The following is a 22,208-nucleotide window of genomic DNA, read 5'->3' on the forward strand; positions in this document are numbered from 1 at the left end:
TGTCATTATCTCCCTTTGTTTCATTATATTCCACATTCCAGCAGTGTATTTGTTGTGAAGATGTGCACCTTCACGTGCAGTACTTAATGTTTGAGAGCATATGGGATCAGAAATGCCATTGCGTGAATTGTGAGACAAGTTGCACTGTTTCTCAGTAGGTTTGTATGTAAAGTTCTGATGAATTTTCTGGAAGCTAATGGAAGGTTAGTGGAAGTGCAGCCAAATGATGTTTTACATGAGAATTAGGAAAATTGAATTCCTTCAGAAAAGGAACCACATTAATTAAAATAGTGTTTGAGTGTTTGTATGTTGATTTTAGATTCTGCTAGAATTGTCTATGGACTTCTTTTTTCTAAAAAACTTTATTGTGGCACTGGGGATTGAAACCAGGGCTTCGGGAGGTGAGTGCTCTACCCTGAGCTGCATCCCCCGTCCACCCATAGCGTGTTTTGTTGTCAGCTGGTTTTACTGTGTAGTGTAGGCCGCCCTTGAACTCGGGAATTCTCTCCATACAGCCTCCCGAGTGCTGGGATTGCAGGCACGCTCTGCCATGCCCCCTCACCTGTACTATTCTTGAAGATAAGACTGACTGCTGTTTGGCTGGGGTTACAACTGGTAAAATACTTGCTAGGTCTGCTGAGGGTTTGATGTTCAGTACTACGAGGAAACTGCTGCTGTTCATGTTTTCACGGAGATCGATTTAATAAAAGGTGGTCAATTACAGCCTGTATGATCCCAGCTGTCTGGAAGACTGAGGCAGGAAGATCACAAATTCAAGCTCAGACTTGACAATTTAGCCAAGACCCTGTCTGGAAATGAAAAAGGTCTGGTGTTCAATCCCAGTACTGAAAAAAAAAAAATCATAGCCATGTACTAGCTTTTGTCTAAGAGACAGAGTATTAGCTGTCAGTCTTAGCCTTGGTCATCTGAGCAAGTTGCTGTAATCTGTCTCATACTCACGCTTTAGTCTTTGGGTTTTCCTTAATTTTTGAACAGGTACCCCTGAGCTGGGCTGGTGCTTCATGTCTGTAATCCCAGAATTTAGAATTTATCCATAATCTCATCACTTGGGAGGCTGAGGCAGATAAGAGAATGGTAGATTTAAGGCTAGCCCAGCGATTTACCAAGATCCTGTCTGGAAATTTTTTTTGTATATGTGTGTTTTTGAGACAGTGTCTCAATATGAGTTCAGGCTGGCCTTGAGCTCACGTTGTAACTCAGGCTGGTCTTGAGCTCACAAAGGTCCTCCTGCCTCAGCCCTCCCTAGTGCTAGGATTACAGGCGTGCGCCTCACACCTGGCTCGAAGAGAAGGTCCTAGATTCAGTACCAGTGCCACAAAAAATGATGGCGATACCTTAAAGTTCCTAATACACTAGGTAGCCTAGGAAATGTTACCTTCTAACTCCTTCCTCTTCTAGCTCACAGCCTCAGTAAGAAGTGTCACTTGGTGGTTGGCCTTGCAGTTGAGTGTTTGGCTTAGTCTTTGCCAAAGGGTCCTGCCTCCTGTTCTTTATTTCTTGTCTAATAATATTAATATCTTTTGTCTGTTGATTTTTTTATTTTCTTTCACATGAATATTCTTTATCTGTTAAAAATGTTCTGTCATTTGAGCTTTGTCTAGCTCCCTTTTTTTTTTTTTGGTACCTGGACCAGAAAAACTCAGGACCTTGCACCTGTCAGACAGGCGCTTGTGCCACTGAGCTATATCCCCAGTCCATCCTTTTTTTTGTTTGAGCTTTCCTCCAAGCTCTGTAGTTTGCTATCTAATATTTTTCACCGGTACTCAAAAATTTGTTTATTGGTTGTATTAAAATGAAATGAAAAAAAAAGTAATGTACTGGTTATTTTGTAATTGACTTTGGCTTTCTGACAATGGTTTTGCAGTTGTACTTGTTTTTAATAAATGTGTTTCTTTTGTAGACTCACATTTCCAGTCAGAACTCAGAGCTGAGCAGTGCTGCTCTTCAGGCCTTGGGCTTTTGCTTATATAATCCCAAAGTTACTTCAGGGTTATCAGGTAGATACGTTTATTATGACCATTAATGCTAAGTTTAAACTAAATTGTGTTGGCAGTACTATTATCACTGGGTTAGTTTCATAATTTATAGTTTAGGATTTGCTTTTGAGAAAGAAATAATCAGATTGTCATTCCCTAGACACAGTTCAAAGTTTGGTACTGTAAGATGTGGTAGAGAAATAAGGCTGTTTGCTGGGTGTAGTTGCGCACGCCTGTAATCTCAGCACCCGGGAGGCTGAGGCAGGAGGATCCTTGCGAGTTGGAGACCAGCCTGAGCTACAAAGTGAGCTCAAGGCCAACCTGAACTGCATAGTGTGACTGTCTGAAAAAGACAAAAAAAAAGAAGGCTGTTTAAGTATGGTTGTAAACTGGGATTACAGTTTAGTGGTAGAGTTTACAAGGCCCCATGTCCGGTCTCCAGTACATGTGACTGCTGTGCAGAGGGAACGTTTTTTAAAGCAGGCATGTCTTACTTTGGAAGAGAGTAATGAATTACCTGGTTTTCAGGTGTGTGTCCTGAGGCGCATGCTGAATTCAGTCACAGTGATGGTAGCTGTGGTGTAATTCAGAACTGAAAGTGGGATTGAGAGTACAGAACCCGACACCTTCCATGTGTGAAGCAACGCTGCTCATGTAGTTAGTAGTTTGTCACTGTAAAGGAAATGGGGGGGGCATCTTTAGAGAGGGTCAAGAAGTTACCTTTCTTTCCCTGAAAGGTTGCTGTTTACTCTTTACGTATAGAAGTGAGGACGACCTAAAGTAGTTCGTCTTGGAGCAGATTTGTGGGATTTATTTTTCTGAGACAGGGTCTTGCTATGTAGTTCAGGCTGACCTTAAACTCACTGTCTAGCCCAGGCTGGCCTTGAACTGTCAGTGATCTTCCAGTCTCAGCCTCCTGAATGCTAGTAAAGGCGGACGCCACCGTGCCAGGCACTTGCGGAATTTACACATTGGCAAAAATGGCCTTACATGTTCTTAGTTAGGCTTCGAGTTATTTCAGTTGTATGACGTGTCTACTTGCACCCTATAACTTCAGTTTGTTTTCTCTGAATGCACTTTCCTCTGCTTTGTATTTTATATTTTGGAAAGTTTGCATTAGCACTGGCTCTCTGATCTTTCTTTGGATATAGATTTAGTTTTTTGAATGGACAGTTTGTTGTTATTCTTTGATGTTTGAAATTTTAAACAATTGTAAAGTATTGCAATAATTAAATTTAAAATTCCTTGCTTTTTAGAAGCAAATATGCAAGAGCTGCTTTCACAGTTGAATGATATTGTTAAAAGTTCAGACAAAAATGTACGTACCAGGGCTCTTTGGGTAATATCCAAACAGACGTTTCCCACTGAAGTTGTTGGCAAAATGGTGAGTATAGCTTCTGTTTGTCTTAAGTATATGCCAATTAAAACATCGAGCCTATTTGATCCGTATTTATTTGGTTCTGTCTTTTAGGTATCCGCTATAATTGATACATTAGAAATAGTGTTTAATAAAGGAGAGATACATTCTGCTGTTGTTGATTTCGAAGCATTAAATGTTATCATAAGGTATGCTGTGGGGCACTGTGTAAATTGCAGTGATTGCTTTCCTTGGTTTCGACTTTACTTTAAGGATTACACGTAGGCTTGGTGGCACACACCGTAATCCTAGAAATTAGTAATTCCAGTACTCGGGAGGCCAATAAAGTCAGACTGGGCTACAACAGTGAGTTCACAACCTGCCTGAAATACATAGCAAGACCCTCTCTCAAAAAAGCAAAAATAAAATCAAATTGCTTTAGGGCTTGGACTTCGGGATTTATTTTTTGTGGTGCTGGGGACTCAACCCAGAACCTTGCACATGTGAGGCAAATACTGTATCACTGCACTATACCCTAGCTGGCTTTTGGGATTTAAATGAAAGACATTAAAGGAAGGGAATATCTTTTAGACCACACTATTAAAAGAACAGGAAGGTAACAAGATGGATATAGATGTCCATAGATTGCTGAATTTGTTTATATTTACTTTTTTTTTTTTTCTTTCTTTTGGTCTTTTTGAGACAGGGTCTTGCTATGCAGTTCAGCCTGGCCTTGAGCTCACTTTGTAGCCTAGGCTGACCTCAAACTCGGAATGATCCTCCTGCCTCAGCCTCCTGAGTGCTGGGATTACAGGTGCCCAGCTTACTGAGAAGTCTTAAAAAGTAAAGTTTTGTTATGCTCCTGCTGATAAAAGGCAGCTCTGGGGCTGGGGATTTAGCTCAGTGGCACAGCGCCTTTCTGGCAAGCGCGAGGTCGTGTTTGATTCCCGGTACCGGAGGAAAAAAAAAATGGAAAGGCAGCTCTGATTTTAAAGTTATCCATGCTAAAGTTTTTGCAAGAATTTAAAAAGTACAATTTGTAAGTGGACTAAGGGGCTGCTTAGGAAGATAGTGCTTGCCTCTGGGGGAACAGAAAAATGCCTTAGATTCTTCTTATTCTTCCCTCCTCTTTAACAAGCTCATGATACAAGCTGTTTTATTTTCAAAGTTTTCTTCAGTTGAGCTGTCTGGTATTCGGATGCTTGTATCATGGTTCACCGGCTATCTTCTCTAAGAATGTTGCATTTCAAGCCAGGTGTGGTGGGGCAGACCTGTAATCCCAGCACTTGGGAGGCTGAGGCAGGAGGATCACAGCAAGTTGGAGGTCCTGCCTGAACTGCAGAGTGAGACCCTGTCTCAAAAAAAATGTTCAGTTCGGTAGTTTAACAATAACTGGTATTTTAAAATTTTTTCTTTTTGGTCTTTTTGAGATAAGGGTGTTGTCATGTAGTTGGGGCTTTTGACCTCATTGTGTAGCACAGGCTCCTCTTAAACTCAGTGACCATCTGCCTGCCTCAGCTTCCTAAGTGCTTGGATTACAAACATGTGCCACTGGCCTGGGGAAGTAGCTCAGTGGCATAAGCACCTGCCTGGCAAGCACAAGGTCATGAGTTCAATTCCCAGTACCACAAAAAAAAAGAAAAAAAAGTGCTACCATGCCCAGCTAACTAAAGACAAGGCCACGTGTTTTCCTTATTTAAAAATTTCATAAAAACAGACTGGAGGCTTTGCTCAGTGATGGAGCAGTTGTGCTGCATGCACAAGGCCCTGACTTAAGTCCCCAGCACCCCCCAAAAAATTCTAGAGACCTTACAGAAGTATACAAATTAGCAAGTGTCTGTATGCACAGTGTGTGTATTCCAAAGCCAGTGGGCGTGGAGCGCAGAAGAGCCTGCTTTTACGGCTGTGTGCTCTTTGCTGTGTTACTTACAAAGTGAGGCTCATCTAACCATTGACGACTCTTACTCAACAGGTTAATCGAACAAGCCCCAGTTCAGATGGGAGAAGAGTCAGTGAGGTGGGCAAAACTGGTCATACCTTTAGTGGTTCATTCAGCACAGAAAGTACACTTGCGGGGAGCCACTGCTCTGGAGATGGGAATGCCATTGTTGCTTCAGAAACAACAAGAAATAGCATCCATTACAGAGCATCTTATGACCACTGTAAGTATTACATTGGGTAGGGATTTTCTGAATACTGCGTTGGATGTTCTGTACTTAAGCTAAGTTGAAAATTCAGTCTGGGCTTGGGGCTGGGGATTTAGCCCAGTGGCACAGCGCCGGCCTGGCAAGTGCAAGGTTTGAGTTCGATTCCCGGTACTGGAAAAAAACCAAAAAAAAAAAAAAAAATTCAGTCTCGGCTCATGTCAGTATAACTGCACTGTGATCTAGGACTTAAGCTTTGAATCAAAACAGTAAAGACTTGTTGAATTTCATGTACACAGAAGTTTGTTACGGTCCAGATACAGTATTTTGTCCCATTCCCAACGAATAGTGAATAGAAAGTGATAACATTATTGAAAATGAATAGTAACTAATTTAGTCCTGTTGGGGTTGGGTTATAGCATAATATCAGTAGATGCAAACTAACTCACGAAAATTCACCTAGTCTGTTGAATTTCCTGTTCATGATTTGCTTCACTCTCAGGGTTATCAGCCTGTATTCTCACAGCATGCATTGGGCATGTGTTACGTGCAGTGCGTTGTTCAGGTCCTGGTAACTGCAGTGTGAAACGAGGGCTTATCGCAGTGCTTACGTCCTGGTGTAAAGAGATGAGGTGGACAGTGTTAAGTGAAAGCCACTCTGTAGCGGCAGGGACAAGAGAGACGGAGTGATGAAACGGTCAAGGCAGATTAAAAAGAAAGACATTAGTACAGTGAGGGCAGACCACCTGGAGACCAAGTGCTCATGCTGCAGCCCACCCACACTCAGCTGCCGGGCGACTGGGCTCACATGCAGCAGAGAGGGCTCTGTGTGCCCTCTGCAGTTCTGTGCCCTGAGCTTGCCACCACTGCATGAGGACCGTGACTGCAAGGGAGTAGGGAGTTGCTATGGGCAGTGTGGGTACATTCCACGAGGGCAAGAGGGCCTGCTCTTAAGTTGTGTGCCAGCCGGTGTTTGGTGAACTCCACGGGCAGTGTGACTGGACGGAGTGGAAGGTGACCTCAGAGGAGCGGAGGCCACAGAACATGGGGGACCATTGTTTGTACTTTTTTTTTTTTTGTCTTTTTGAGACAGGGTCTTGCTGTGCAGTTCAGGCTGGCCTTGAGCTCACTTTGTAGCACAGGCTGGGCTCAAACTTGGAACGATCCTCCTGTTTCAGCCTCCTCAGTGCTGGGATTACAGGCGTGCGCCACCACGCCCAGCCATTGTTTGTACTTTGTACGTGGTATTGGAGATTGGACTCGGAGTGCTGAGCTATATCCTTAGCCCTTTATTTTTTATTTTTCTTTGCAGTGCTGGGACTACACTAGGATCGTGCACATGGTAGGGAAGTAGTGTACCACTAAGCTATGTCCCCAGTGTGTCCCGCACCACTGTTTTTGTTTTTCCAGACAAGGTCCTGTTAAGTTGCCAGGTGGGGCTCAAACTTGAGGTTCTCTTTTCTTCCTGTTCGTTCTTTTTTTTTTTCTTTTTTGGAGAGACAGGGTCTCGCTATGCAGTTCAGGCTGGCCTTGAGCTCAGTTTGTAGCCCAGGCTGGTCTCCAGCTCTCAAGAATCCTTCTGCTTCAGCATCCCGAGTGCTGGATTACAGGTGTGCGCCACCACGCCCAGCTCTTTCTCTCTTTTTGAGACAGGATCTGACTAAGTCTGTCCTTCAGTGTCTTTTTTTGGCTTTCTGAGATGAGAGTTCACTGTCTTTTTTGAGATGAGGTTTCAGGTTGGTGTGAACTCACTTTGTACTCCAGGCAGGTCTCCTCTTGAAGCAGTCCTCCTGCCTCAGCCTGCTGAGTGCTGGGATTGCAGGTGTGTGCCACTATGCCTAGCCAGGCTCTCCTTTGAGCTTCCTGAGTAGCTGGCATGACATGTGAACCACTGTGTTGAGCTTTATTCTCTTTTTATCCTTTGGTGCGGGGAATCAAACTCAGGACTTTGCACTTACCAGGCCAGGCGCTTGCGCCCCTGAGCTGTATCCCCGGCCCGTTATTCTCATTTTAATGGGCAGTCCTATTTGAATACTTTGAACCTGGATATAATACATGTAGCTCAGATTTTATTATATATTTTGTGGCACTGGGGATTTTTTTTTTTTTTTTGGTTTTGGTTTTTCTCCAGTACCAGGAACCAAACTCACGACCTTGTGCTTGCCAGGCAGGCGCTTTGCTGCTGAGCTAAATCCCCAGCCCCAGGCACTGGGGATTGTATCCAGGGTCTTCTGCACTGTTTTAACATTGTTTATTTTGAAATAAGGTATTAAGACACCAAGTTGTAGCCGGGTGTGGTGGTGCACACCTGTAATCCTAGCACTCAGGAGGTGAGGCAGGAGGATTGCTGTGTTTGAGGCCAGCCTGGGCTACAAAGTGAGTCCAAGGCAAGCCTGAACTACATAGTAAAGACCCTGTCTCAAAAAAAAAAAAAAAAAAACCTAGTTGTTCATGTAAAGTAGTCATTCTGGCTGTGTTCAGAATGTGGGTGCTTGAGCAGGAGCTGGGAGTATGGGTGATGAGACACAGTAATCTGGGCAGTGAGGGAGCCCTCTGCCTTGGAAACCTGTTCGTTCGTTTGTTTGTTTGTTTGTTTTAACTTGGAAGGCCTGTTTGTAACGTAAGTTCAGTGTTTGGTTTTTTGAGACAAGGTCTCACTGTGTCCAGGCTGGCCTCAAACTCACTACGAAGTGTCCAGGCTGACATCTAAATTGGTGATCCATCTGCATCAACTTTTAGGATGCTGAGATTGAGAGGCATGCACCATTATTCCTGGCTGTTTATACATTTAAGTGGTTTTGGATATTGGTTGTCCATGAAACTAACGATACGTATTTTTTAATTAGTGTGAGATTAGTATATGATCATTGGAGCTTTAGTTAATAATGTACATGCTGAAATTTTTAGGAGAGAATATTCTGGTAGGAAAAAATAAACTAGGTTGATGTATGGTGGAATGGCCAAATAAGTGATAAATGTTATATGTCAATATATGTTAATAATATATGTTAATTATATATGTTAATAATATATGTTAATATATACATTGAGTCTTTTTTTGTTGAATGTATACTGTAAAACTTTTTGGATTTACTGTGTGCTTTAAAGCTTTGCTTGCTTTGTGGGGAGGGTGGTATGTATGTGTGTATGTATTTATGTTTTTTTGTGACAGTCTTGCTGTTTGAGCTCACTTTGGAGCCCAGCCTGTTCTCAAACTTGAAATGATCTGCCTGCCTGAGCCTCCTGAGGGCTGGGATTACAGGCGTGCGCCACCATGCCTGGCTGGTGGGGGGTAGTTTTTTATTATAATGATTATTTGAGAAATAATTTGTGAGTTATTTCTAGACTTTTGATACTGCATTATTTTCTTGTGTTTACTAAATGTTTTACTTTCTTCGCAGAAATTGATCTCAGAACTGCAAAAGCTATTTATGAGTAAAAATGAGACCTATGTTTTAAAATTATGGCCCTTGTTCGTCAGACTTCTTGGAAAGGTAAGTGCTATTATTTCACCTCATTGGTAGATAGGCAGAGTGGTACAGAATTTGAATTACCCAAAGTGTATGATTTCAGCTAAGGCCCAGGAAAGTTACACGTTATCTTTGAAGCTTTAAACACGTGTCCACTTTGTGGTCCATTTTACACATTTTTTTGTGTTTTTTTCCCCCTCTATTTTGGGTGACTTTGTGGTTTGAGATGGCCTAGTGTCTAATGAGTGTTTGTAAGCATAGAATGGTTGTGCATATGTTAAATAACCTTTGCTCTGGCATGAGTTACAGTGCTGTTGTTTTGAGTTCAGCGGTAGGAGATCAACATCATATATTTAAAAAGGTGTCTTTAATTGGGAAAACACATAAAAGGTTGTGTAATGAATACAGTGCAACTTCGATTTGCAGGCATGATTTATTCCAGAAACATGCTTATAATCCAAGGCGCTTGGATGTCAAAGTGAATTTTCTTGTAAGAAATAATGGAAACTCGAGAGTTCATTCCACAGTGCAAAAATACTCCTAAAAATGATGTATTGTATTACAGTACTATGAATAATACAAAGTAATAAAGAAAATACAAAACACAAAGGACAAACAAGAAAACCTTCACGGCTGGTGTGCAGGAGACAAGCACAGATAACTGCAGGACAGTGCTCACGAGCACTGCTACAGACATTGCAGAGCTGTGGACAGATTAGTAGGAAAAGACCACTGGGTGCTGTAACACATGGTGGTATCTTCGAAGTAGTTTCTCAGGAAGACAGAGATATGCAAGAAGGATCTAACAAGTACTTATAGCCTAAGGGTTGTGAAAAATAGCGTATTACCTCCTCACCAGTGACTCCTTTCACTGAGGTGTGACAGCTGCAAGGAAGGCCAGGATTGAAGGGAAGGACCGAGAGACTTGCACCTGTGTCTAGCAACATGCTGTTTTCTTGTTCCTCCATAGTCATGATTACCCAGGACTCCTTGATGGAGATGACAGTCTGGCCAGAGGGAGAAGGCAGAGTATGCCCCGGGCCCCCTCATTCCTGTTGCACTAACTGGTAGGATGGGTCTGAGCTCTGGGGCCTCCGCTTCAGAGGGCAGACCGATCTCTGGTCTGGTGACCACCTTTGCATTCAGGGCATGGCCCAGGGGGCTTCTTAGGGCAGTTCCTCTTGAAGTGGCCTGGCTTTTAACAGTGGTAGCAGATGAATGTAGTTGTGGAGTTTTCTTGGGGCCGGGAGAATCAGACTTAGGGTCTGTTTCTCTTAGTGCTGCAGCAAAAGCAGCTGTTTTTTCTCGGTCTCTTTGTTTTCTTGCCTTGGTTGTCGCCTCGTCACAGCTATAGACTACTGAGGAGACAGTTCTTACTAATATCTCAAGTGAGCCATCTGGGGCAAAAGCCAGTTTTTGTAGCTTTTTCTGTCCAGCCTCCCATCGCATTGGGACCCCACAACTACTTAGTGTCATGTCCTCTCCCCAGCCGTCAGCACAGGCAGCAGGAATCTCGGTGCAGACCTCTCTGGAGCTCCACGTGCTCCTCTACCACAGCCTGTACTGTCAGGGGAAGAATGGCTTCCAGGGGGTCCCCCTAGGTATTGCACAAGGTCCTCCTGATTTACAGCTTCCGAATGGCTCTGGTGACCCCAGTCAACTAGACCTCTGAGTCTTCAGGAGTAGTTTGTATTCTCATACTCTCCAAGTCCTTGTTCAGCAGCTGCTCCTCGGCTGACTCTGGACCTTTCTGGTTCTAAACAGCAGGGGCAAGAGCGACTCGTGTGGCATGTACTCCCAGGGCTTTTTCCATGTTGGAATGATTCATGTGTGTCCGCGGGTGGACCTCCTCAGCCAGCGATCATAATTAATTCTTGCAAATGCCTTTGTGTGTGTGTATGTAAGTCAAGAGTCTCGCTGTATAGCCCAGGCTGGCCTCCAGCTTGCAGTGATCCTTCCTCAACCTCAGATACTGTTTATTAGAATGTTTTCCTTGCTGATCTATAGAAATACAAGTGATATGTGGATCTTGGTTTGTAACTTTGCTGGATTTACTAGGTCTAGTAGCTTCGTTGTGAATTTTTGTTTTTAAGCCATTCAGTAGAGTGTATTCGTTGTTTATGCCATTTATGTTATGTTACAGTTTTTTTTGTTGTTTTGCCTTTTTGAGACAGGGTCTCACTAAGCAGTTCTGGCTGGTCTTGGGCTCACTTTGTAGCCCAGGCAGGCCTCACATTTGCAGCAGTCCTCCTGCCTCAGCCTCCCAAGTGCTGGGTACTTTTTTTTTTCCCTGGTACCGGGAATCAAACTCAGGACCTCCCACTTGCCAGGCAGGCGCTGTGCTGCTGAGCTGAATCCCCAGTCCCTAGTGCTGGGTACATTATGCTAAGATTATATGTGTTTTCTAGTTTCTTAGCAGTGAAATTTTTTTTGTCTTTTGGAGACAGGGTCTCACTGTGCAGCAGTTCAGGATGGTCTTGAAGTCACTTTGTAGCCCAGGCAGGCCTCAAACTCAGTGATTCTCCTACCTCAGCCTCTTGAGTGCTGGGATTTCAGGCATGCACCACCACGCCCAGTTCCTTCAAATTGTTTACTTGTCATTTATTTATTTATTTTGTTAGATATTACTTGCATTTCAGTCATATGTAATATTTGGGACTGATTTTGAATTTATCCTGTTTGGTTGATCATGGGCCTTTTTTTTTGTTTGGTGCTGATAGTATTGAACCCCCAGGATCTGTGACAGAATTATATCCCCAGCACTTCCTGAGTTAGGGTCTTGCACAGTTACACAGGTGACCCAAACTTGTGAGTGATCCTCTTGTTTCCGAACAACCAGCGTTGGAATCACAGTGTAGGCGAGAGTGCCACTGTGCCTGCCTTTTTAATTATTTGCTTTAGCAGGTGTTGTTGTTTTCTACATTGAGGGTAGGCTTTTAGCTAATTTTTCTGCCTATTTTCATGTGCCTGAAAACATTTTTAATAGGGTTTCCACTTTTCTCACTAATACTGCTCATATTTTTCATATATGTGGAGTAGGCATTCTGAAGCCAAAAATGCTCCAAAAACCTAAAACTTGGTTCCCTCACTTGACATGAAAAGTGAAAAATTCCACACCTGATCTTACGTGCTGAGTGTCAGCCAGAACACGGGTGCATTAAAAATAGCGTGTAAAATGAACTCTAGGCCGTGTGTGTATATAGGGTGATTATGGAACATATATGAATTTTGTGTTTAGACTTGAGTTCTGTCCCCAAGATAATCTCATTATGTGTGGTATATGCCAGTATTCTCAAATCTGAAGTGTTTCTGGTCCCAGGGATTAAGGTACTCTCTCCACCTGTTCCTGTTTTCTTTCACATTACTTCATTGCAATTTGGTGTATGTGCTGCCAAAGTGAGCGCTGCAATTTTCAGTGTATCTAATTTTCTCGTTTTGTTTTAAAAGCGTTCTGTATGATACATTATCTATTTCGTCCAGCTTTGTTTTGTGATTATTTGTGAGACAGGATCACACCATGTAGTTCAGGCTGGCCTTGAGCTCACTTTGTAGCCTAGTCTTGAACTCACAACGATCCTCCTGCCTCAGCCTCCTGAGTGCAGGGATTACAGGTGTGTGCCACCATGCTCAGCTTTGTTTTGTGATCTTGCATTCTGCACATGTACATATAGTGCATTATTTTCTTAAATTCAGATTCCTAAGAATTAACATTTGCTGTAACACATAATGGGTTTGTTTTGTTTGTGATTTGTCTCCCTTTCAGACTTTGAAATCCTCAGGACATATATTGAGTGAGTGAATAAATGAATAAAAATAGTGCTTATATTTTGTTTCTTGAAGTTCAACAATTTAACGGTAGCAAAGTTTTATTAACGGTAGGAAAAGAAGCGCGCTCTGCAGAGTGAGTTTAGGCCAATTGAAAGTGGGAAAAGAACCGCCCCCGACAGCATGATCGTGGACTACTGTGTGAGCGAGAACACAGCAGCCTGATCGGTAATGTCTTGATAATTTTTCTCTTGCCTTAGACCTTGCATCGAAGTGGGAGTTTCATCAACTCTTTGCTACAGCTAGAAGAACTGGGATTTCGAAGTGGAACACCCATGATTAAAAAAATAGCTTTTATTGCTTGGAAGAGCTTAATAGATAATTTTGCTTTAAATCCAGGTATGTAAATAATGTAGCACTTTTTGTTTTCTCTGAATTTATTTTTTCAAATTACTTATTTATTTTTGAGATAGGATTTTCTTATGTAGTTCAGGCTGGCCTTGAATTTGAGGTGATGCTCCTACCTGTTCCATGGGGGAGGGATTACAGGTGTAAGCCACCATGCCGGGCCCATTTTATTTTTAGTAAGATAACAATGATACTTTTCTCATACTTTGGATTTATAGTGAAACTTAGTATCATCTTTTTTTTTTTTTTGAGGCAAGTTCTTGCTATTTAACGTAGGTTGGCCTTGAACTCGCTTTGTAGTCCAAGGTGGCCTCAAACTTGCAGTGATCCTCCTGCCTCAGTCTCCTGAGCACTGGGACTACAGATGTGTGCCACCATACCCAGCAGTGTCATTAACTTTAAGGAAATAGGAGTAAATCTGTAGTGAAAATAGAGTTCAAGGAGACATTATTTAAAACTTGATACATTTGTGTATTGGAAAAACTGAAGAAAGTGAAAAATATTTTTTGTGGTATTCCAGCACCAAGCTGAGCTCTTCGATGCCCTTTTTTCTAGTGGTGCTAGAAATTGAACCCTAGGTGTGTACCCTACCACTGAGCCACATCCCCAGCTTGAGTGACCGAATAGTTGTAAGAAATACTGGTGAAAGTCAGTCCATGAAATAACATGGTTTGATGTTCCAAGGTCCTTTTGAAGTCTTTTTGATACAATACTTGAATGCAGACTACCTCCTAAGTATTACCAGTCCTACTTGTATAGTACATATGTGATATAAATACTTGGTTTAAAGAATTAGATTTCATTTGCAGGCTGAATACTTAGTGATCTGATATTGTTATGGTAGTAAATGAAGTGAATCTGCTTAGATTTCTAAAATATAATCACTATCCTCAATAGTAATGTTTGATAGAAGTTGTTACTAGTTAACTTCAGAGATGATAGTTTTTTTAACACAGTGTAAAAATGTGTTTCTATTTTATTTCTTTATTTTTTAGTAGTTCCTTTTTTTGTGTGTGTGTGTGTGTGTTTTTTGAGGCAGGGTCTTGCTATGCAGTTGGCTTGAGCTCACTTTGTAGCCCAGGCTGGTCTTGAACTCGCGGTGATCCTCCTGCCTCAGCCTCCCAGGTGCTGGGATCATAGGTGTCCGCCACCGCACCTGGCTTTAAATAGTTCTTGAATCCAGGGCCTCTCACGTGATAAGTAAGCACTGTGCTGAGTCCCATGCCTATTCCCCATCCTTGCCTTAATTTTTTGTGGTACTGGGAATTTGAGCCCAGGCACACTCACTTCACCACTGAGGTACATCTTCATACCTTTTTATTTTGAATGGGTCTTGCTAAATTGCCCAGTCTGACCTCTAACTTTTTTTTTTTTTGGAGACAGGTTCTCACTGTGTAGTTCAGGCTGGCCTTGAGCTCACAATGTAGCCTAGGCTGGCCTCGAACTCGAGGTGATCCTCCTGCCTCAGCCTCCAGAGTGCTGAGATTACAGGCGTGTGTGACTGTGCCCAGCTCTCGTGGCCGCAGACCTTCACGGCCTCCTGCCTGTGCGCGTGGTGTGTGTGGGGCCATGTGGCTGTGCAGCAGTGTTGGGTGCACCCACTCTGCCTCTGTAGTAGGGAGCCAACGAGCCGTTCCTGTCCTGGAATTGTGCACTGGACCGTTGGTTGCCAGCGACCGTCTGGTGTGTTTTAGTCAGCTGGACAGCATCCTTGGTTCCAGCCCACGGAGCAGTAGTGTCATCCCCGCAGGGCGCAACGACCGAAGTATTGCAGACATGGCCGGATGCGCCCTGGTGGGAAAACCATCCCAGACACACGGCATCTAATAAAGACGCCTGTGCGGGGCTCCCTTCTAGCTCTGTTGGAGTTTGTCAGACTTTCGGGTAGAGTAAGAATAGCATGGTGGTTTTTGTTTCAAAATGTTCCAGCTGTATAAAAGATTTGCATAGCTCATTTTAAAAATGTAATCTTTCTTCTTAAATCATTTTACCTGTGTGCTTATTTTCTTTTAAGATATATTGTGTAGTGCAAAAAGACTGAAGTTGTTAATGCAGCCGTTGAGTTCCATCCATGTGAGAACAGAAACTCTGGCATTAACAAAACTGGAAGTTTGGTGGTATTTGCTGATGAGACTTGGACCTCACCTCCCTGCTAATTTTGAACAGGTAATGTTACATGCGTGAATACTTCATGTGATTTTTTTTTCCTGGTTTTTAAAAAATTATTACAGTGCTCTTAAATTTTGTAAATGTGGTCTTTTAGTTTTATTTCTGCTGTGTGTCAGTAGGCCGCAGTGTGTAAAAGGCCTTTTGCCTGCTCAGAAATGAGTTGACTTCCCGCAAAGGGTATTCTCCAGTAGGCTGAACTGAAGGCCTACAAGGCTTTCACGCCTGCGGGCAGTATTCTAGAAAGGAGTGTAGCTTTAAGAGATTTGTATCAAAGGGCTTAGAAATCAACTAATTAACGTAAGAAAAATAGTAAAGTGTTAAAGTGGGTATAGTTCAGTTTTTTTGTTTGTCCCTTTTCTAGGCTACAAATCATTTAATCTCATTGTAGTTATTTTTTGATAGGAATGGTTTTTTTCTTGTGTATTTTAATATGTTTTGACAGTTAGGTATTAATTTAAACCTGGCTTTTTTGGGGTTTTTTGAGACAGGGTCTTGCCAGTTCAGCTGGCCTTATACTCTTGTGTATCCTAGGCCGGCCTTGAACTTACTGCAATCCTCCTCCCTCAGCCTTTGGTCTGCTGGGATTATTGCTGGTCTTGAACTCCTGATTCTTCTGCCTCAGCCTTTGAAGTGCTGGGATTGTAGGCATGTACCACTGTACCTGGCTTTACAGTGGCTTTCTTACATTCCATATAAAGGAAAATTAGGGATTGCAGTCTTAGAAAGGGATTTAACACTTGAGCCATGTTTGTTTTTTTTGGTACGTTCTTAATTTTTTCATAAAAGGCTCTAAGCTGCGTGTAACATGAAGTAATTGAAATTGGGCATTGATAGTAACATCTTGTTGGTGTGGTTTGATTTTTTTTTTTTTTTAAACTGGGAATTGAACTCAGGATCTTGTGCTTGCCAGGAAGATGCTTGTGCTACTGAGCTATCCCTGGCTCCTAGTAATATCTTACTGGAATCATAATGGATTTTCTTGATTGTAGGTTGGAGATAAACTAATTGGAGTAACTGATTCAGTGATTTAAATGCGTGATCCTGGAGTGGTTTTTTTTGGGGGAGGGGGGTTCTTTTTGAGACAGAGTTTCACTATGCAGTGTAGGCTGGCCTTGAACTCACTTTGTAGCCCAGGCTGGTCTTGAATTCGCAATGATCCTCCTGCTTCAGCCTCGCACCTCAGCCTCCTGATCCTCTTGCCTTAGCTCAGCCTCCTGAGTGCTGGGATTACAAGTGTGCCTCAGCATGCCCGGCTGTCCTGGAGTGGTTTTAGAAATGAGGTTTTACTTGTCCTTGATATTTTCCAGGGATCTTTTCTATAAACCTTGACATCCGTGGTCTGTTGTCCAGTACAGTAGTAGAGCATGTATCTAGCATGAGACTTGGACGTCATCGCAGGCCCTAAGTTTGGCATCAGCACCAAAAAAAGGCTAAAACCAAGTCTGTCATTACTGCATAGAATAGTCAAGTAAATATTGTTTGAAAAGTTTATGTCTATAATTTTCTGTCTGGGATTTTAAAGACTGAAATGTATAGATAATACACATTTAGACAGATACAGTTGTAGTATGAAGCTTTATTTTCCTAAATTTCAGTTTTTAGTCTGGATGGGAACAACCAGTGTAATTCAGTATAGATTGAGAGTCCCTTATCTGAAAAGCTTAACAGAAGTAGTTTGCTTTTAAAATTTTCTCATGTTAACTGACCTCACATAAGGCTAGGCAAGTGTAGAATTTTCCATGTGTAGCATTGAGGGCTCAAAATAGAACAATTTCTGGAGTTTTCAGATTTTCAGATTACAGATGCTCAACCTTCTTCTTTTCTTTTCTATTTTTTGCTTGTTTGTTTTCTTGAGGCAGGGTCTCCCTGTGTAATTTAGGCTGACTTGAACTCAAGGTGTAGCCAGGCTGATGTCAAATCCATGGCATTCCAAGTACTGGGATTTCAGGCATGTGCCACCTAGTGGGGGTACTTAATCTTCGCATCAAAAATTTTAAGTTGCTTTTTTTTAACTTATTTTTTATTTTTATTTATTTTTTTTAAGTTGCTTTTAAAAGAAATTTAACTGTGTTGTCGCAGCTGTTAGAACAATATAACAGCATAGTTTATAGACCTTTCCCTTTCACTCAATAGGTTTGTGTGCCGCTGATTCAGAGCACAATAAGTGATTCCAGTGCTTCCCCTCCAGGAAATTCATCTCGTGTAACTGCTTCTCCAGGATTAAGCCCTGTGACTCCTGTACACAAAGGTAAGGGACAGACACTCTCCTTATTTTCCTCTTTTTAAAGGCTTTGAATGAAGGCCTGGTACTTTAAAAATCCATTTATGTATATTCTTGCTTTATCACTGAGTTTTCTTTTGCAGGGGTGGGGGTGATCGTGGGTGAACCCAGGGCCTTGTGCCTGTGGCAGTTGCCCATCCCTTTTTCTCTTCTGAGTGTTTTATTTGGTCTTCTTTGAGACAGGGTCTCGCTATATATATAGCCCAGTTCGGCTCGTCTCGAACTTGCAACGATCCTCCTGCCTCGGCCTCCCGAGTGCTGGGATTATAGACACCCTCTACCATGCCTGGCTTTTTGGAGTTTTAAAAATTTATTTATTCTGGTAATGGAAATTGAGCCCACAGTCTTCACACTGAGTTACTTCCCTGGCTCTTAAATATTTCAGTTTTGACACTGCATCTAAGTTGCCCATACTGCCCTTGAATTTAACACTCCTGCCTCATCTTCCTTAGTAGCTGAGATTATGCTACTTACTCAGCCACCCTTTGTTTTAGTGTATTGTTGTAGTTGGAGAGGGTGGATGCTTTCCCACCAGTATGAGTTTCAGTGCAGACAGCTTTTAGAATGGCCAGTATAAAGCAACATGAAATTTCTCTTCTTCTCGACCAGAATCTTCAAGCTTTGATTACAGACAGGTCTTACAGATAAAAGAAATGTGGCTTAGTGTGTTACAGTATTGAAAAAGTTATTTGTTGTTGTTATCCTTCTCATTCTTTAAGTTCAGAAAGACCTGCGAGGTAATGATTTCAACGCATAGATTAATACTTGGTATTTAAATTGTGTTTTTAAAAGTACATTTTCCTGAAATGGAATAAGCTAAATACATGTATTTAGGGAGCTAGTAACTGATATAAAATATGGTTGTTTAATTTGACCTTGTTTTCTCTTCTAAAGGTGCTTCCCCATATGGAGTTCCTGTAACTCCGCGGATGAACATGAGCACAAGTTTGGGTGGAATGGCAGCAATCCCCTCCATTCAGCTTTTGGGACTTGAGATGCTGCTGCATTTTTTGTTGGGTCCAGAAGTCTTGAGTTTTGCCAAACAACACAAACTTGTATTGAGCCTAGGTATTTGTTCTTAAAATAATTTTATTAAAACAGTCTGTCGTGGTGTGCTGTTGTGAGGTCTTGCTTCTTCCACAGCTCAATTATAATTTTATAATTGCTATTTGAATAAGTATAAATATTTTTAATAAGAGCACATGTGTTTAGATCATCTAAAATTTTATATTGAGGAATTTGTTTCTTAAATCTTGTGTTTTACATAATTGTCTTTTATTCTCCTTTTAGAACCACTTGAACATCCATTAATCAGCAGCCCTTCTTTTTTTTCCAAACATGCGCATACACTTATCACTGCTGTTCATGACAGCTTTGTTGCAGTTGGGAGAGATGCTTCTGGTAAATATTTAACAAAAATCTTTCGTATTGGGATCTTTTTTTATAAAAGATAAGAGCAGGGCATGGTGGGGCACATATGTAAACGTAGCACTTGGAGGCTGAAACAGGAGGATCACTTCGAGTTTGAGACCAACCTGGGCTATATAAGCAAGTTCAAAATGGGCCTGTACCTACATGGCAAGACCCTGTCTCAAAAAAAAGTAGATAAAATAGCAAATATTTGGCCTCCTGAGGCAGCTCAGTGGCAGCGTAGTTGCCTAGTCTAGTCCAATTTAAAAAGAACCTGACTTACACAGAGAAGTGAGTAACTTGTACAAAGTCATGTAGGAAATGGTGCGGTTATACTCATCTCCAGGCTGGGTGGGTTCCAGCGTCTGCATTTAAACCCTGTGTTTGTAACTTACTAAATAAATAACGAGGAAAAGAAATTTCAAAAATCAAACAATTGCTTCTAACTGGTGAGAAAATGAATCGCATCACTTGTGAAGTATCTGTGTTTTTCTAAAAAGTGAGTGATGGGTAAACAATACAGAAAATACAGATGGGAAGATTCAACTGTTCTTTGTTAGAAGACCTATTCACATGTAGTTGTTTCAGAAAATAAGTTTAGGTCTGGTGGCACACACCTGTAATCCCAGCACTCAGGAGGCGGAGGCAGGAGGATTGTTGTGAGTTTGAGACTAGCCTGGGCTACAAAGTGAGCTCAAGGGCAGCCGGAACTGCTGCATAGCGAGACCCTGTCTCAAAAAGATGAAAAAAAAAAAAGTTTAATTTTTTAAACAAATATTTCATTTTATAAATTTATTACTGGGATGAGTATTAACAAGGAAATTATATACAAATTATTAAGTATAGCATAATTTGTTATTCATTGTAAGGGAAAAAGGGGGAGCCTATGTGATCTTGTACCTCATTAAAAATACTTACTTTGTTTGACAGATGCAGTTGTCAATGCTATCTGGAAGGAGCTAATTAGCTTAGTGAATTCACTTACCGAATCTGGTAAGCACTGTGAAACTGATCAGATAATTTTTATTGTACCTAATTGTTTGGCTTTTAAAATTGTTTACATAGAGTCAAGTTTATAAACCGATTTGCTTTATATAGTTACTATTGATTTACTGCAGTAAAAAATTACTGTTGAGTAATAAGTTGTTACGTCTCTGAAGATATTCACCTTTGAAAATACGTTTTTTGGATTATGATCTCTTGGTTTTTGATAGGTAACAAAAAGGAGAGACCAGGTTCTGAAGTATTGACCCTCCTACTAAAATCTTTAGAAAGCATAGTGAAATCCGAAGTACTTCCTGTATCGAAAACACTGGTAAGTATGCCTGCAAGCGGGACTTTAAAACTTTTAAGTTGAAATTGACTTCTATATTGATATTTTGGCAGGTAAGGTTTGGGGGAGACTTTTTTTTGTACTGGGAATCGAACTCAGAACTTTGCATTTGCCAACCCTGCACTTGTGCCACTGAGCTATACCCCTGGCCCCTGGACAGACACTTTTTGGTGACAGGAACTGAACTCGGGACCTCGCGTTTGTGAGGCAGGCGCTGTGCGCTGGGGTGCCCCGGCCTGGACAGACTTGTGTGTCGCGTGCTTGTTAGCAGTTCAGCTGTACCGTAAGTGCCATTGCATTAACCTCACAGTCACTTAACGCCTCTCATAGATGACTGACGAGAAGTGTGGAAAGTCTCCTGTGGTATTTTCAGAAGTCACTACACAGAGAAAATGGGATAAAGGACACGAATTTATACTGAAAACGCAAATACCCACTAATTTAATATTAGGTTATTGAGTAACATTGCTGTTAGCACATGGTTTTAGATAAACTCTTTAGCCAGGAAAATGGCTTTGACACTAGTTTTTGAACTTGCATGTAGTAGAGGAGGAAAAGTGAAATTGAGTGTGGTTTTATAATAGCTGCTGATGAGGTGCGTATGGAATACCCTCAAATTCCTTTTGAGTGTTTATGTGCTGTGACAGTTAAATGCACTGTGGTTGTATACAAGAGTGGTGAATGGCAGACTTCAGAGCAGATGAGATTGGATTTCTAACTTTTTATTAACAGGTTGAATTTGAACAGTTTCCTGCCCTCATGGCTTCAGTTTGACTCATTTGTAGAGATGGCATGGAATGTAGTAATTAATCATTGAGTGAGTTAATATACAGAAAACATAGGCCAAGTGTAGAATAAATGATATCTATTATCAACATTACTGTGCTTCAGAGGAAAGTTTGTTTCACTAACGTAACTATCATATTGTTCATGACACGGAAGTATATAGGGTTTTTTTTGGAAGTACATAGTTTTTATATATGTGTGTGTATATATATATATATATATATGTGTGTATTTTTTTTTTGAGACAGGGTTTCGCTATGCAGTTCAAACTAGTCTTGAGCTCACTTTGTAGCCCAGGCTGGTCTCGAACATGCAGCGATTCTCCTGCCTCAGCCTCTTGAGTGCTGGGATTACAGGCGTGCACCACCACACCCAGGTAGTTTATGTTAATGTAACTATATAATGAATTTTCAATAGCAGTTGGGTAAACGTACTCAGACTTCAGTTGACAATCTTAAGCTCGGCCTCTAGTCTTTTGAAATACTGGAGTGATACCTTGATTGTCAAAAGGGTCCCAAGTGTGAACTATCCACTACTCAGAAAGCAAAGTTGAAAAAATTGTGCTTGATATTTCTAACTTGGCTTGATAGCCGAACCAAAAATCCAACTTGGGAAAAAATCTGTAGAGGCTGAGAGACTGCATCATGTGTCGATTACAAAGGGTGACATTTAAGTCTTCAGTGCTGCTTTTGCCCAGATAGGACACAGTGCTTGTGTTAGTGTATTAAAACATTCATCAATGTCTGTTTTATTTTGCGCTTTATTTGTGAAAACTATTGTATCCATGGCTCCAAAGAAAGTTGTTGATAATCAGCAGTATAGCTAAGAGGAAAACTTAGAACCACAATAGAGTTAAAGAAATCACTGCAAAATTTGTTAAAGTCTTACCCTTGATCTTAGCCAAAAGGATGAGAAGTGATTTTTTTTTTTTTGGTCTTTGAGACAGGGACTCTTGTGCAATTAAGGCTGGCCTTGGCCTTGCAATGATCCTCCTGCCTCAGCCTCCCGAGCACTGGGATTACAGGCTTCGCCACCACGCCTGGCTGAGAAGCGATTGTTGTTAAAAGTCCTAGAGAAATGAATTCAGA

General features: G+C 41.5%; 1 protein-coding gene across 1 annotated transcript in view; it reads left to right on the top strand.

Annotated features, from left to right (window-relative positions):
• Window positions 1-1,921: 1,921 nt before the first annotated feature.
• Window positions 1,922-22,208, top strand: part of Rif1 (replication timing regulatory factor 1) — a gene marked incomplete at its 5' end in the record, with an annotated part of 70,100 nt that continues 49,813 nt past the window's right edge. Inside the window, 12 exon segments of the mRNA XM_013517488.1 lie at window positions 1,922-2,018; window positions 3,254-3,381; window positions 3,469-3,563; window positions 5,327-5,516; window positions 8,900-8,992; window positions 12,994-13,132; window positions 15,156-15,307; window positions 17,444-17,558; window positions 18,486-18,659; window positions 18,882-18,992; window positions 19,932-19,994; window positions 20,216-20,316. Of these exon segments, the coding sequence (XP_013372942.1) occupies window positions 1,922-2,018; window positions 3,254-3,381; window positions 3,469-3,563; window positions 5,327-5,516; window positions 8,900-8,992; window positions 12,994-13,132; window positions 15,156-15,307; window positions 17,444-17,558; window positions 18,486-18,659; window positions 18,882-18,992; window positions 19,932-19,994; window positions 20,216-20,316 (1,458 nt within the window).

The sequence above is a fragment of the Chinchilla lanigera genome, unplaced genomic scaffold, assembly GCF_000276665.1.
Source record: "Chinchilla lanigera isolate Chin_1 unplaced genomic scaffold, ChiLan1.0 scaffold00039, whole genome shotgun sequence".
Taxonomy (NCBI): Eukaryota; Metazoa; Chordata; class Mammalia; order Rodentia; family Chinchillidae; genus Chinchilla; species Chinchilla lanigera.